This window comes from Ceratosolen solmsi, unplaced genomic scaffold (genome assembly GCF_000503995.2).
Source record: "Ceratosolen solmsi marchali unplaced genomic scaffold, CerSol_1.0 scaffold39, whole genome shotgun sequence".
NCBI classification, from domain to species: Eukaryota; Metazoa; Arthropoda; class Insecta; order Hymenoptera; family Agaonidae; genus Ceratosolen; species Ceratosolen solmsi.
Window position 1 is genome coordinate 3,191,332 of NW_011948433.1, and position 15,037 is coordinate 3,206,368.

Here is a 15,037-nt window from a genome sequence, read left to right on the forward strand (position 1 = left end):
AGTTATTAAATAATTATCTATAATCCAAATGTATCGAATTCGTAAAATTTCATTATAAGACAGACAGGCACGTAAATACAAGTTCGTTGCTGATGCTAAATTGCAAATAAAATTCAAAATAGTGCATAAAATTAGAATATAAAAATGTAATACATAATTATGCAATACAAAAACGAAATATATAAATTGAATATATAATTTGTATTACATGTGAAATAAAATTTAATAATAAAATTAACAGTAATTTCTCGTATTATCCCATATTCTATAAAAATGTAGACATAGCCAAATGTAAACTAAATTTTTACTTTTAAATAATACTGATTCAGATTATAAGATTTACTGTTTTAGTCGATTTGAACTGTTCCGATAGTACAAGTGGTTTGAAGAACATTGCTGTTAATTTATTATGTAATAATTTTAAACAATTAGGAAGTGGTGTTTTTTCAACTAATTGATCAAAAATAGGCCTCTTGAATAGCCTTTTGGCTTCGGTAAGTTGTTCAGCTGTGATAACACGATCATCTAGGTGTACCAGTCGTGGAAACCATGAAATTACAAATAACCTGTTTATTTTATGAGCAAAATACAATACATAATTAGTTTGATTGGATCATTATTGGACCAATATTCTTAATACATTTACATTAGCATAATAATAATAAAATGTCTTTGTTAGAAAATCTGCATTATGTGAAAAAATATTTTTAAATTCAGAAAAATCAATCAAGTGATTTCTAATAATTTTTGTTTAATATGACAGGAGTACCTGTATTGAAGATAATCATAAAAAGTTCCACCATTAAAATAACTTGGAGCTGCTTTATTTCCCATGAGACACAAATATCTTAGATTGGGCAAACTTGTATATAAATTTTTTAAAAATGGATATAAGTTTTTAATATTATTATAGTTCAGCCAGAGAAGTTGTAGTTTTGGCATGTAGAGAAAAGTTGTGAAATCATCAATATCGTTATAATCCAAATTTAAGGAAGTCAAATTTTCAAATTCAGCCAGGAAATGTAAATTTCTATAAAAATTTTGGAAAATTAAAGATGTTTACAACAAGTTAGATTTAACAGTTTTATTAAAAAAAAAATTGTCAACAACCTGCTAAATTTGTTGTGACTAATGTCCAATGTAAGAACAGTATTTCCATAAGTTTCAATAATATCATAAGGCATATAGAAAAGATTTTCAAAGGCAAGTGACAATGATTTATTTAAATTTTGAGAGGAAGTATTTGAAAGCGATAGTTTCGATTGTCTAGAATGAGTATCGACAAAAACAAGTTTTCCTAAGGATGTCATAGCTAGCTCTTCTATACCTTCCGCTTCTAATTGTAATTCATAATAATAGGCCAACCTAAGGATAAAAAAAATTTGTACACCAATAAGATTTAAGTTTTTTCCATTTTTATATACATTTTGCCGTATTATGACTTTGTGAAGCAATTTAATTACCAATATAAATTATATACAATTTTTATATATAATATGACCGATATTTTTGATCTTTAAATTACTGACTATATTTGTAAGTTAAAATATTTTTATTAATTTAAGTAGATATGATATGTATGTAGAATGTTGTAAATTTAAGATGAAATAAACTAATAATTATTCAAATATAATTACAAGTTTAAATCCGTAACTATTAGATAGAAAAATGTTGCAATCAAATACCATAATAAAGAATTATAACTTTTGTTGTTGTACTTACTAAAACTACATTTATTTTATTTACTTACTTTTTTTTTTTTTTTTTTTTTTTTTTTATTTTTTTTATATTAATAAGACAACTTTTGGAGAAAAAATATTAAAATTTCAAATTTATTATGCTTTTTAAAAATGTAATATATTTTATAAAAGAAATAAAAAAGTTTTTAATAATTTTCACTCAATTATCAATATATCTGAGTTAAAAATTCAATATACTTATATTTGCACGTCAACGGAAAATTGTTTCTTGAAAATAACTGAAGAATAAAATTCTCTTTCAATATTAAAAAATAAAAATAACTTCACACAGAATGTCAAAAATATTAAAAAATTTTGTTTAAAAATTAATTACATGAATTAAAATGAATGAATTATAAACGATTAAAGAATATATTTTTACTTTAAAGTAGCCAGCAACTAAGTACCACAAATAAACGCTCACTGACAAAAGTGATTTAAAGAAATTCATAAGAACTCTTATCTATTTTTGATAACGAAAGAAGTTGATGAATTCGAGGTTAGAATTTTACATTATGTAACAAGCTCAATTATCCTTGTACGATTCCATAATAAGCGTGTCATTTTAGTAATATATTTTCCATTCTAATTATTATCAAACTTAAATAACGAAATGCCTTTTATATCTTAAAATAATGGCAAATGTTAATCAAATAACTCACCTTTTTTCTCTGCATCTTCTTCCTTGCTGTATACAAACATCGTGCAGTCCAGAGTTTTATTTAATTGCATTTCTTATCATTTAAACTCTTTCCAATGAAAAATTAAGAATCATAGTAGAAAAATATTTTATATATTTAAAAAAAACAAAATAGTTCACTCCATTACCATTTGGAAATAACGTCTTTCTATTATGTCTTTTGTATTTTAAATAATTCCATAAAATACGGTTGTCATTACCTTCATAGAATACGTCTCTTTCTCACTTTCCTCAATACATCTTTGCCTGTAGATCCCAGCTCCTAGTTGCACGCATTCACGCACACATGCATATGCGTACATAAACACACACTCGCGCACACACATATATATATATATATATATATATATATATGTATGAGCGTATGCGAGCGCATGTATATAAACATAAATATGGAAACATAAATTGAAGGGGAGAAAATATGGAAAGTTGGGAAACTTGGTATGGACAGTACGTAGCGACATCTAGTGAGTGAAATGTATATTTGGCATTGACAACATATTCTCGAGATTAATATACTTTTTGTCATCGCCATTTTCCTATGTTTACAGAGTTCTCAAAACTTCTATCCCTATTATTAATTTCGTCTCACCTGTATTGATTGTGCAACATTGTTATTTGAATAATATAAAGCTAAAGCCAGTGCGAGGAAATGAAGAAATGTCGCATGAAAAAATCGAAAAGTCATTTTTGAGATTATCTCGCACTGTTAATGAGAAATTTTGTCTATTGGTGTTTATACCTCGCGAAAAAAAAGGAAGAATTTTAGTATGTGATGTCTTCTGAAATTTTGGTATCTCTTTGTGTGATTCGAATAGAAGTGAACAATCTTTCCGAGGACGCAAGTAAGGCAGATTTTTATATTGTTTTGTTTCTATTCGTTTTGATCTTTGTTTTGATTCGTAAAAGAAAATGAAATTAAAATTAATAGTTTTATCAATTGAATTAACGATGTTAATGGTTCGAATTAATTTCTATCCCACAATTGTCTGTAAATTGAACTAAGCTTTTACATGAAATGCATGTAAAACATAAATAATGCTGAGAAACTGTTTTAGGTGCTATGGATAAAAATGCAAGGAAAATGAGAGGTTCTAGAGAATCTCGAGACATAACAATAGAAACATACTCGGATCGTAGCGAAGGGCCTTTACCTTTATTACCGCAGACTACAAGTTTTCAAATGTCTAATAAATCTGAATCGACATCGAGAGAGAATTTAGAGGATAAATCATGTTTGTCTAGTGCTGCTTCACTTCCGAATATGGATAATTTTATCGGTGCTGCTGCTTGTAATACACCGGATCAAATTAATTTCATTTCAGGAAATCCTTTTGTCGAAGTTACTAAGGGAATCTTACATCTTTTTAAAGAAAAGTAAATGTGTCGTTTATAATACTATAATTAAAATTTTCATTACTTATTTCGGCTGCATTTTATACTATAAAACATCCTCTATAAATTTCAGTACATTAACAGAAATGCGTTCACCTCAAAATAGAAGCCATACAATTTGTATATTATCAGTTCCAGCGACAATGACTTGTCATGATCTAATGACTTTTACGGCAGCTTGTCATCAAGATATTCAATACTTTAGAATCATTAGAGATGGAAATCCTAATCAATATATGACACTAATGACGTTTCGCTCATCGGTAAATTTAGTTCATTGGTCTAATTAAAAATTGTATGTACATTAATTAATATCTATCGTTAATAGGCTGCCGCTAGTGAGTTTTATGAAACGTTTAATGGGGCTCCCTATAATTCATTGGAACCTGAAATAGTTTGTCACATGGTTTTTGTTTCAAAAGTTGAAACCGCGGACAATGGTTTGCCACTTGCAGGTCATACCGAATTACCATCTTGTCCCGTATGCCTAGAAAAGATGGATGAAAGCGTCGATGGCATTTTAACAATTTTATGCAACCATACTTTTCACGCTGGTTGTCTCGTTAAATGGGGCGACACTTCGTGCCCTGTTTGCCGTTATGCTCAGACCCCGGAACCCGTTGCCGATAGCCGTTGCATGGAATGCGGTACGCTCTTTCTCATACCGTCTTACAGCCCTTAACTCAAAAAGTTCACTAAATCAATAGAAAAACTCGAATTCCATCTACAATCTGTATAATAGAAAGTTAAAAAAATTATTAGAAAAAAAGAAAAAAAAAAAAAATAAAAACAAAATTTGCTCTAACAGTGTTAAATAATGCAATAAAGTAATTATAAAAGGATTCTTTAATCGTGCATAATTAATATAAATTAATATTTATAATGGGAATTAGTTGCAGAAACGCCTAACGAGGCATTATGGATTTGTTTAATTTGTGGACACATTGGCTGTGGCCGATACGACCAAAGTCACGCATTCGAGCACTACCGAGATACACATCATTGTTACGCAATGGAATTGGGGCAAAATCGAGTCTGGGATTATGTTGGAGACCATTGGGTCGATAGATTATTACAAAATAAAGATGGTAAAATGGTCGAGGGAGGCCAAGAATCTACTAAAGGTAAACGAGGAGGTGTCGATGAGAAAGTTGACTCTGTACAGCTGGAGTTTACATATTTATTGACATCTCAACTGGAAACTCAACGGGAATATTTCGAGGAGAGAATTACGAAAATTGAAGAACGAACGTGTGCCGAAACAGCCGAGTTAAGAGAGAAAGTCGAGTACTTAACCGAAGAAAATTCCCGAATGAAGGTAATAAATGGCATTTTGAAGTACTTTGAATTAAAAATTTGCGAGTAATAATTTATGACGGTCATAATTATTTTTACGCTTTAGAATCAATTATCCGTTTTGACTCGAGAAAAGCAAACAGTGGAAAAAAAATTGCAAAATTCAAACTCTAAATTGACACAAACTCAAACTCAATTGACCGAAGAAAAAGAATTAAGACAAGCACTACAGCTCAATCAAACGTCTTGGCAAATCAAACACAATCAATTGCAAGATGAAATGAACGATTATAAAAAGAAGAAAGAAGTAGAGACGAGTGATTTACGGGAGCAAATACGCGATCTGATGTTCTTTTTGGAAGCGCGAAATGAAATTGAAAATTCGGAAGAGAGGGAAGAAATTGCGTCAGGCCGCATCGTTATTGGCCCAGGCTCGCAAGTTCCGAAACCCACTACACCAAAGAGTAAAAATAAAAAGGATAAGAAACATTAAAGGAATAATTTTGCGTAAGCTCCCATTGTAAAAAAAAAAAAAAAAAAAAATTCTTAATGTATTTAAAATGGTTGTAAAATATTAGTTTTATATTCTCAAAGAAATAAAAACAGATACTTAATTTTTAATCGTTCGTTATCACTTTTTACTCAAGATTAAAAAATTTTTAAAATCTCCAACGAATTTATAATCATTACTTTAAGCGCAACGAGAACGTATGATAATCGATGAAGGGGATACAGTGAAAAGAATTGTAACGTTTTTTTCCTTTTTATTATCATATATAGATCATATATATATTTATTTTTTTTTTTGAAAACACTTAATATAATGTACTTATAATTATATCGTAAATTGTTGGACATGCTGGTTGGGTCAAGAGTCGTGACTCTACGTGGAGTTTCCCAGTGTTAGATTTTTTTTTTTTTTTTTTTTAATTTCCTTCAATTTAAACTTCTCAAATATGAAAAATTCGAAAGTCCATAATTCAAAAGTCTTTCTAGATACTCCCAAATCGTGACTACATTTTTCTCTATTTAAACCGCCTTTTATAATCCGCGCGATATAATCGAAAGAGGCAATTGAAAATTCGTTCCTTTACATTTTATTTTATTTTATTTTTTCTCTCTTAATAATAAACGCGTGTGTGTAGTCGCGATTCAGAAACGAAAAATGTGCGATCAATCAGCCGATCGTGCGACTTTTTCCCCCGGCATTCTCGCTGTCATGATCGATTCATTGATCGCTCATTGAATTAGCATATACCAAAAGCATCGTACTCCACGCCACAGCAATCAAGTTTTTCTTTTTTTTTTCTTTCTTTTTTTTTTCTTTTGTCATCGCACGTCTCAGTTTCGTATCTCTTTCTTCTATACGAGTGTAATATTGACATCTGTATTAGTTTGACGAGCTCGCGATTACAAAACCTTCGCATTGTCTTCTTGGCTCTCGCATTCTCGAGACGATCTCAACCTATCGGTGATGATTCCCTTGCATTATCATGCTTGGACCACGAACGTTCCACCGGCTTTCTTTTTTTATATTTTATTTTATAATCATCTCGTTTCGATACTACGCGTCGTTTGAATCTGTCAATTTTCACATAATAGGTGGACATTAAAAGATTCTAATTATAGCTCGTAAGCGATTATTCCGTCTCAACACAATACTTAAAATTCGAAATTCATATATTAAGCGTATGCATTTATATTATCCGTGTGCGTAAAATCAGCAAAACTAATATCCGTATGGAAAATCACCGCGTTTCTTGATTTCTTTTTGTTTTTTTTTTTTTTATAAAAATAGCGACAACGAATTTTTTTCGCGAACTTTTCTCGTCAACTTTTGCAATGCAACGAAAGTTAACACAGTCGGTTTATTATTTTCGATGACACAAAACAACTACATTATTACACTTTGAATTATTTTCTAAAATTAAACAATCCCATGTGCGAATCACGCATCTGCCACTTACGAATAATCAGATGACCCTTGAAATTGTTCATCGATCGTACTTTTCACAAAAGTGACGACTAATTTTAATTTACATAAGCATTCATTAATTCATGTCCGTGAAAACTTTTAGTAAATTTTACTACACACACGCACGCACGCACCCACACACTCACACTCACATTGAGAATGAATCACAATTTTCATCATTAGAAGTTAATCAATATCTTTTATCAATTTATTATAAATATCTCTCGTGAAATTTACTCAAAGTTTTTGGGGAAAAAAATTCAGAAAAGAATCCAAAGCGTAAAAACTTTCCTATTACGTAAGCAATTAATAATAACAACAGGCAATAAAATTACGAAGGGGTTTCTGCCATATGAAAAGAAAATTATACAAGCGATTCCATTCAACGAGTCGTCATTATGATATAGCTTTACGACACATAACAAACACATGACATTCAGCTTTCTCATTATCCTTGAAATTACCAATAGAGCGACAATGGATTTGTGGAGCTCTGCATCTGCACTAATCTGCATCGCAAATATTTCATACGTGGTCACACACTGTATTTTTTTAATTTATCTTCATTTTTTCACTGTTTTTGTTCATATTTCATATTTCATAAGGGTCTTCGCCTTTCTTAATTCGTTCGTGTTATGGGGGAAATTGGGAGTGGGACAGAAGGTGATATTTGGGACGATCTCGATAAAAGGATTTTAGTTTATTTATTCTTTTTTTTTTTTTGTTTTGTTTTTGCTTTTGTTTTTGTTTTTGTTTTTGTTAATTATATTGTATGAGGCAAGTTTTTTTCCATTCAAGTACAGATATATTCAGTACGTCATAGCAAACATCGGTGACTATTTACAATAAATACAGTCAATTACATATCATTAAATATAAATAAAATAAAATATATATGTATATATATATATATATATATATATATATGTATATGTATATATGTATATATATGTATATGTATATGTATGTGTATGTGTATGTGTATATGTATACGCAATGTCGTATGTCGTATCGTTAATTTTAGTTATCATTACAGTAACACGTGACAATAAACAATTAGATCAGCGGCATAAAATAGTATATGTCTTACTAAGGTAGTGGTCGTAGCTATATTTTACAATAGCGCGTCGTCGCTGCTGAGAAATTTTCATTTTTCTCTTACCGTTCACTGTGTTCTCCACTTATTTCCATTCGCTCAAATCTCGGATATCTCGAATCGTTTCCTTTCTGTGCCTTGGGCTCACTCTCACCTAAATTCACTTTTCCTTTCTTTCTTCTTCTTCTTTTTTCTTCTCTTAAATAACTATCTGTTTCTACTCTCTTTCTTTCGTTTATTTGTTGCCCCCACTTTTTACATTTTTTTAGTCAGTATTCATGACTTCGGTATAGTTTCTAACTTTTTTTTCTTCGATTTACGCTCGCTCGGCTCTCATTCCCGACTATTAGATTATAAATCCTTAATTACACTTTGATTTGCATTTTAATTGAGCGTACTCGATCTGTACTTACTTGCCACCTTCCAAATACACTCCCCGTTACCTGGTTATTAAAGTATTTCTCTGCTTAATTGTGGCTTTACTTTACTTTAAACTTTTGCCTCCTTTATTCGCTGTAGTAGTAAAAAGCTGACGTAAAAAAGATTTTGCCGAAAGCGCGCGTCACTTTGCGATCGCGTAATTTTTACATTTTTTTTTTTTTTTTTTTTTTTTTTTTTTTTTTTATAACAAGCATCACAAGAAAGAGTTGTGTATTTAGGGATGTACTCGACAACGTGACGCGCTTATTTAGTTTATTTGGTATCTGAGAGAGTGTATGTACGTTTCTGTGTGATTCTGTATTTAATGAGTACGAGATTTTTTTTTTCCCGTTAAATTCATGATTTTTACTAATAGGAGACTCTTAGAGTTTTTGCACCTTAACATTTTTCAGTTTAATTTCTATTTGTTAAGAAATCGGGAACGGATTCGCTCTTCAATGAAGTATTATTATTCTAAATAATTCTAGTAGTTTGATGTGTAAATTTAAAATTAGCAAGGGTTTACTTTTGACGATACAACATACAATTTAGAATTAATTAAATTCGAAAATTTGTATTCTTTGTTTTATTTTTGTGTTTTGATAGTTAAGATTGGCAGCTAATCTCATTAAATTTTACACATTTTGTATTAGCATTAGGAAATAAATTTGATAATTTTTCTTTCAATAGGAAACTCGTTACGCATTTCTTCTAAGCTGTTCATACATGTATTGATTTATGATCTATACAATTTATATTCAATGGATTATATTAAAAAAATTTTATATAAAATACAATTTATAATCATGAATATATATATATATATATATATTATAAAACTTATGTTTATAAAAATCTAGTGAATATCGTTAAATTGATAAATTATTAACTTCAAAAAAATCGAATCCGATCCCTGCAAGAAACGACAGGACTTTACCCTTATTTTAAACAAAACGTAGAGCGCGACAATTCTTTTTAACCGTGGAAGTGAAAAAATCGACCGATCTTTCTCGTAATCCATTTTCTTTTCTCTATAGTTATAGTTTTATTTTTAACGCACATTTAATCATACGTTATAAACCGATTCTTTTATTTTATTTTCATATTGTTTTTATTAAAAAATAGTTGTTTCAATTAAGCCTCACGTAAATTTGCGACGGCGTGTTATGTATTTTATCATCTCTTACAAGCTCTCTCTTTATTTCCTCTATTCTCATTTATTTATTTATAGAATGCATTATTTTTTTAATTTTTAATTTTTTAAATATTATATATACGTAATAAGGTGCGACGGTGCGTGTTTAGATGATCACGACTCGAAACTGTCGCTCAATCGGAAGAAGCCAGCCGTTGAGATACAGAATGGAATAAGTGTCAGTCTCAACACTCTCGAATTTTTTTTTCTGTTTTTCTTTTTCTTCATTTTCTTTGTCTTTTTATCGTTAATTGTTATTTTTAATTTTTAATTTCCTTTTCTTCAAAAGATATTTATTTATTTCCAAGCTCGCTCACGCGCCTAGTCTTAACGGTTCATTTATTTTATACATCTAGTAGTTATTTTTTATCTATACCAGACAGTAATATCGTTGTTCACTATCTAGCCATAAGGACGCCACTATATATATATATATATATATATATATATATATATACATACATACATACATATGTTTGTGCGTGGGCATGAATATGTATATATGTATATAATTTATCTCTTTATTTCGCGTGTATATTAAATCCTTCTGCATGCACACATACCTTTCTGTATTTTTTATTTATCTCATTCTCTATGTCTCTCTCCATTTTTTTTCTCTTACACACACACACACACACACACACACACACACACACACATATATATATATTCTCTCTCTCTCTCTCTCTCTCTCTCTCTCTTCCTCTCTCTTTCGTTCCCTCATAAATTTATTTTAATTTACTCGGCAGTATCGTACGCTTTCTTATTTCATGAAAGTAATAATCTGCAAAAGGTTTTCTTTATAATTGGAATATTTAGGTTTGCACAGCGAACGAATATTTGAGAGGCGGACGCAGATGCTAAGTAGAAACTCATAAGTGTAGAGTTCTGAATTTTCTTCCTTCCGTTTTATGTCTTTTTTTACAAACGAGTGATCGGTAATAAAAAATACTTTGATTCCGTTTCATAAAACATTTTGTACTTGATAATACATTTGAAAACAAATTTACATCTCTTTTTATTCTTTACAAGAGAATGATATTTTTGGACTTTTATTTATTCATACGGCACGTGGAAGAATCGAAGAATTCAGTATATAATGATGATAATCTGAATCGTAATTGACATGGGATACGACGAGTTAGTTACCATCGAGACGATTCAGTTCAAAAAATTTAACTTAGAACTTTAGTACAAAAGAAATATTATAAATAAATGCGTGTCGCATAAATATTAATTGTTTTTGGAACAATTGGAATCGCTCAGTTTGCTTTTCTTAAAAAATATCAATTAATATATTCAATAACTAATAAAAAATATACACTTTCCCTAGATATCTATAATTACATATAAATTTAATTCGACTTTCGTTTATTATTGAGTGGGCAGGTGTACGTGTGCGTGCGCGTGTGCGTGTCAGTGTGCCACTGCATGCGCGACTGCGCGAGCGTATGCACGCTGTAGGTGTGTGTGGATTTTTGTCCGCTAAAATTGAAAGATGCCGATAAGAAAAAATACGCGTAGTTCGCAAATAATAATCGTATAATTGCCGAATGAATAAACTTACAATGTGTCCAGCTTCGTAAAACTGTATCCGTTTTGACAGCCAATTATAATAATAAAATACCCCGATTTCCACGGATATATACGCAATATAACCACCGTAAGCAGAGTTACGCGTCTAATACACGTTATTCTTATATCGACAATTAACGAGTTTTATGTCATTACCTATATATATATATATATATATATATATATATATGTATGTATGTATATATAATTATATCTATACATACATACATATTTATATATTTATATTGTTAAATCAGTCGCGTTGTTTCTGTCATACGCTCTCGCTCACATTTCCAATATTATGCATGGTTGGAAAATTTTTCACGGCAAAATATTTAAACGTGGACGCTATGATAATGTTAGGGTACATAACACACTCGCGATTTTACACAGCTTCATTCTCTGACGTTCACGCTCCATTTAAAAAATACTTCTCGTGCTTCCCCTCCTCCCATTGCATCACTTATAAAGCACCACGAAAAAATCTCTCGTACACGGTCCACCAGCCAAATTGTCCGTTCCAGTGATTCGAGAAAGAAAAGATTTTCAAGACTTAAGATCCACAAGTTAGTGATGGACTGCGCGAGAAGGTCTGCTGCTACGAGTGCGCGTACATTTACTCCTTGAAGATTTTCGTTTACCGAATTTTCCTCAATCCCCATGGCTTTGTACAATTCTTGATGCAAAACATTATTTTAGCCTCGCATGACCGACAATTTTACAATGCCGTGCTTTTACATTTCATTGTTTCGGTACATCTAAATTACCAACTTCGATCATCTACGAAAACTTCCGATTCTTAACTAAAACATAAACAAATAATGAATAAAAAAAAAGAAAAAGCATACACAGTTCCACGTAAGATGTTTCATTGATCGTGGAAAATTGATCTTTAAATACTCGGACTATTTTCAATGGAACAAAGGTAAATAAAACGTTCGAGTAAGGATCGATACGCTCGGCAACGAACATTAAAAATTACTCGTTAAGACAAGTCCGCTTTGTCGTTCGAGCATGAATAAATGCTGCGACACCAAGAACTCACGAAAACGATTTACCTTTCAAACCCTAAGAACCACGAGTTATTTTCATATACTGTTGGAAAGTACGTGACACGGAGAAAGGACACTCCTCCGACCCACTGCCTATCGTCTGTCGGACAGTGTCCATGCGTTTATCCGCGAGAAAAAGACACACACTCGAGCACGACCTTCCCCTATTAAAGCTACGTATTGACTAGGTTCATTATCATCCAGCTCATAGCACTCGCGCGCACCAAATTCACCAAATTATCTCTCTTCCCTATCCCGTAACGACTACTGGCCCGATGTAGCCGAGATCCTTTCGTCCCTCGCATTCCTTTAGGCTCACTCACACGTCGCAAGCGGTCGCATCCTCTTAGCGTTCGAAGCGATAGTTTTCAATTCATAATTATTATAGTTACCAATGGCGAGTATCGAAATAAATATCTAACTCTCGTTTAGACGTCTCCCGGCTCTACGTGTCTCTCTCCTCTCTCTTCTCAGCCCCCCGCACACACACACACACACACATACACACACACCCCAAACCCCAAGCACTCGTCAGCCTTCGCGCACTTGGTCCTGCCTGGTCAGTGTCCCCGCATGGCGCCGCCAAGCTCGCGTTATGTTTTTTTTTTCTTTTTGTATCTTTTTGGCATCTTGCAAAGTACACAATATAGACTTTGGTAAAAAAAAAAGAAAAAAGAAAAAAAAAGGTGGAGATAAACGAGGACGAACCGGCCTAGCAGAACTTGTCGAGCCACCAGATGTTACAGGCCGAATTGGCACGCCTGCGTCGCCTCTTGCCGCCGCCCCCGGCCTCCAGGATTTTCTTCACGAATCGCACGTTGTAGGGGTCCTCGGCGAGCTCCGGGTACAACTGCGCCTCGTGCACGTACTCGGCCTCGTAGCTCGCGGCTAGGCCGAGCTTCACGATCTCCTCCTGCTCGGCCGGCGTCCACTCGATACTCGTCGGCGCATTGGCCTTGAGCGCTTCCTTCTCCCGGTGCCAGGCCTTGCGCACCGCGCTCATCTTCGCATGGTGAAGGAGCCGCTGCCGCTCCTTGTCCGCGGTCGTGCCGTAGCGCAGATTTATCACGTAGCTCAGCCCGTGGATCTTGACGTCGGCGAGGGAGCCTGGTCCGACGGCGCTGCCGCCCCCGCCGTCATGGAACGTCGTGTTCACTTGGCCACCGAGGCGCTTGAGCTGGCCTTGGTCCTCCGGTGCGCGCCACGTTTCCTCCTTCACGAAGTAAAACGCGTCCTGCTGCGAGCTGTGTACGACGAACGTGAACGGCAGGAAGTAGGACTCGTTGAAGACCGTCGTGAAGACATCCTTATAGATCGAGTTAGCCGAGGGGACGCTCGAGACGACCGCCTGGCCGCTCTTCGTCCGCGACACGAGGATCCCCTTGCCGAAGGGAGGCTCCGAGGCCGCGCCCAGTCGGCTCGGTATCAGCTCGGAGATGTCCTTCTTGAGGGCCGAGCGCGGGGGTGCGGAGAGGCCGACGGCATCACTCGAATGGCGCTGATGGATGTAGGCGAGGAAACCCGACTGGACACCGAGGTTGCCCTCGCTCTTGCGCTTACCTAGGATCGAGCTTGCCGGTTCCATGGTCGGCGGCACCAAGCTGTTCACCAGGTTCTTCGGAAACAGTTGGGGCGCGAGACTCTTCAGGTCGTAGCCAAGATTCGACAGCCAGCTGGTGTGATCTGAAAGTAAGCGTTAAGGTTTCTTTAAGACTAAGCTTACTCTTTATCAGCCGACACTCTAGGCTATTTTAACATCGAGATCTCCCCCCTCCCTCCTGTTTCCTTACATAATATGCATCTCGTGCATAACTAATTTGAAGATCTTTTAAAAAAACAACAACAACAATAACAATCTTCGAATTTCGGTGAATCGACAAATATGAAATTGCCGAACTTTGGAGCGTTAATAGAAGAGAGGGAGAAAGTGCAATAGCTTTTCGTATTTTCTTTTTGAAACGGGAAGATTATTATATATTGCACGCAATGTCACGACATGAATATACAAACATTATTAAAATGCGACTTTTGTGAGCAGAAAAATTAAATTTAATGGTCGACAGTGTGCAGTTCGTTAATGGCGTTAAAAAAAGATTGTCTCTATGTGGAAAAAATTAATGAAAAGTATTGTAAAATTACTAGTTAATGTAAAAAGACTTTGAACGCATAGGGCTCTTTATTTAATTTTTTTATATGAATATTTTTTGTCTTTTTAGTTTATAAATATGAAATACAAGATTTTAAAGTTTTTTTTGTAGATTGATTACCAATAATAGTATCAATTAATAATAGGATAAATTAATTATAATAAAATTTATAATAATATGACTAATTTTCGTTTTTTCCTAATGAAATTATACGACAGTATGGTATTATTAATTATTGTTTTTAAATAATATGGAAAATAATTAAAATAACAGTCAGTAATACATTTGAGTTTGTGTTTTATGAAATATTACACAAAAATAACTGCAATTTGCATAGAATTACAAGATAGAAAATAATTTTCAGGATTTTAATTGTTATGGATAATAAATTTGTAAATAATTTATACCTGAAATGCGTAAAATCCGAAAGGAACCTTGATAATACGT

The 15,037-nt window shown here is 33.1% G+C and overlaps 3 protein-coding genes across 7 annotated transcripts in view; 1 reads left to right on the forward strand and 2 right to left on the reverse strand.

The window, feature by feature from the left end:
- Positions 1 to 233: 233 nt before the first annotated feature.
- On the reverse strand, positions 234 to 2,707 carry LOC105364572 (leucine-rich repeat-containing protein C10orf11). 2 transcript variants are annotated; one of them, XM_011502542.1, is made up of 5 exons: positions 2,568 to 2,707; positions 2,402 to 2,488; positions 1,111 to 1,365; positions 770 to 1,030; positions 234 to 566 (listed from the first exon to the last, which is right to left on the reverse strand). In XM_011502542.1, exons 3-5 carry the CDS (start codon positions 1,308 to 1,310, stop codon positions 326 to 328), a joined length of 702 nt encoding a protein of 233 aa, XP_011500844.1. In that variant the 5' UTR covers positions 1,311 to 1,365; positions 2,402 to 2,488; positions 2,568 to 2,707; the 3' UTR covers positions 234 to 325. The 2 variants fall into 2 exon arrangements, with proteins under 2 accessions (XP_011500844.1, XP_011500843.1); XM_011502541.1 differs by having other exon boundaries at positions 2,402 to 2,707.
- A 231-nt stretch (positions 2,708 to 2,938) lies between these two features.
- LOC105364573 (BRCA1-associated protein) lies at positions 2,939 to 5,647 on the forward strand. The gene is made up of 6 exons (XM_011502543.1): positions 2,939 to 3,284; positions 3,498 to 3,816; positions 3,908 to 4,097; positions 4,163 to 4,481; positions 4,728 to 5,152; positions 5,237 to 5,647. Exons 1-6 carry the CDS (start codon positions 3,215 to 3,217, stop codon positions 5,621 to 5,623), a joined length of 1,710 nt encoding a protein of 569 aa, XP_011500845.1. The 5' UTR covers positions 2,939 to 3,214; the 3' UTR covers positions 5,624 to 5,647.
- A 7,324-nt stretch (positions 5,648 to 12,971) lies between these two features.
- The window catches only part of Ten-a (Teneurin-a transmembrane protein), a 99,265-nt gene continuing 97,199 nt past the window's right edge, over positions 12,972 to 15,037 (reverse strand). For all 4 annotated transcript variants that reach the window (XM_011502547.1, XM_011502546.1, XM_011502545.1 and 1 more), the window contains one exon: positions 12,972 to 14,126. In XM_011502547.1, the coding sequence (XP_011500849.1) occupies positions 13,156 to 14,126 (971 nt within the window). In that variant the 3' untranslated portion in view covers positions 12,972 to 13,155. The remainder of the gene's footprint in view (positions 14,127 to 15,037) is intronic.

What these genes read in the sequence shown, in the direction of transcription:
- LOC105364572 (XM_011502542.1), bottom strand. Translation starts at nt 1,310, where the DNA reads ATGACATCCTTAGGAAAACTTGTTTTTGTCGATACTCATTCTAGACAA. An exon ending in AGTCACAACAAATTTAGCAG is followed by an intron (nt 1,031 to 1,110) that starts GTTGTTGACAAT and finishes AAATTTTTATAG; the next exon opens with AAATTTACATTTCCTGGCTG. An exon ending in TATGATTATCTTCAATACAG is followed by an intron (nt 567 to 769) that starts GTACTCCTGTCA and finishes TAAAATAAACAG; the next exon opens with GTTATTTGTAATTTCATGGT.
- LOC105364573 (XM_011502543.1), top strand. Translation starts at nt 3,215, where the DNA reads ATGTCTTCTGAAATTTTGGTATCTCTTTGTGTGATTCGAATAGAAGTG. An exon ending in CAATCTTTCCGAGGACGCAA is followed by an intron (nt 3,285 to 3,497) that starts GTAAGGCAGATT and finishes AAACTGTTTTAG; the next exon opens with GTGCTATGGATAAAAATGCA. An exon ending in TAATGACGTTTCGCTCATCG is followed by an intron (nt 4,098 to 4,162) that starts GTAAATTTAGTT and finishes TATCGTTAATAG; the next exon opens with GCTGCCGCTAGTGAGTTTTA.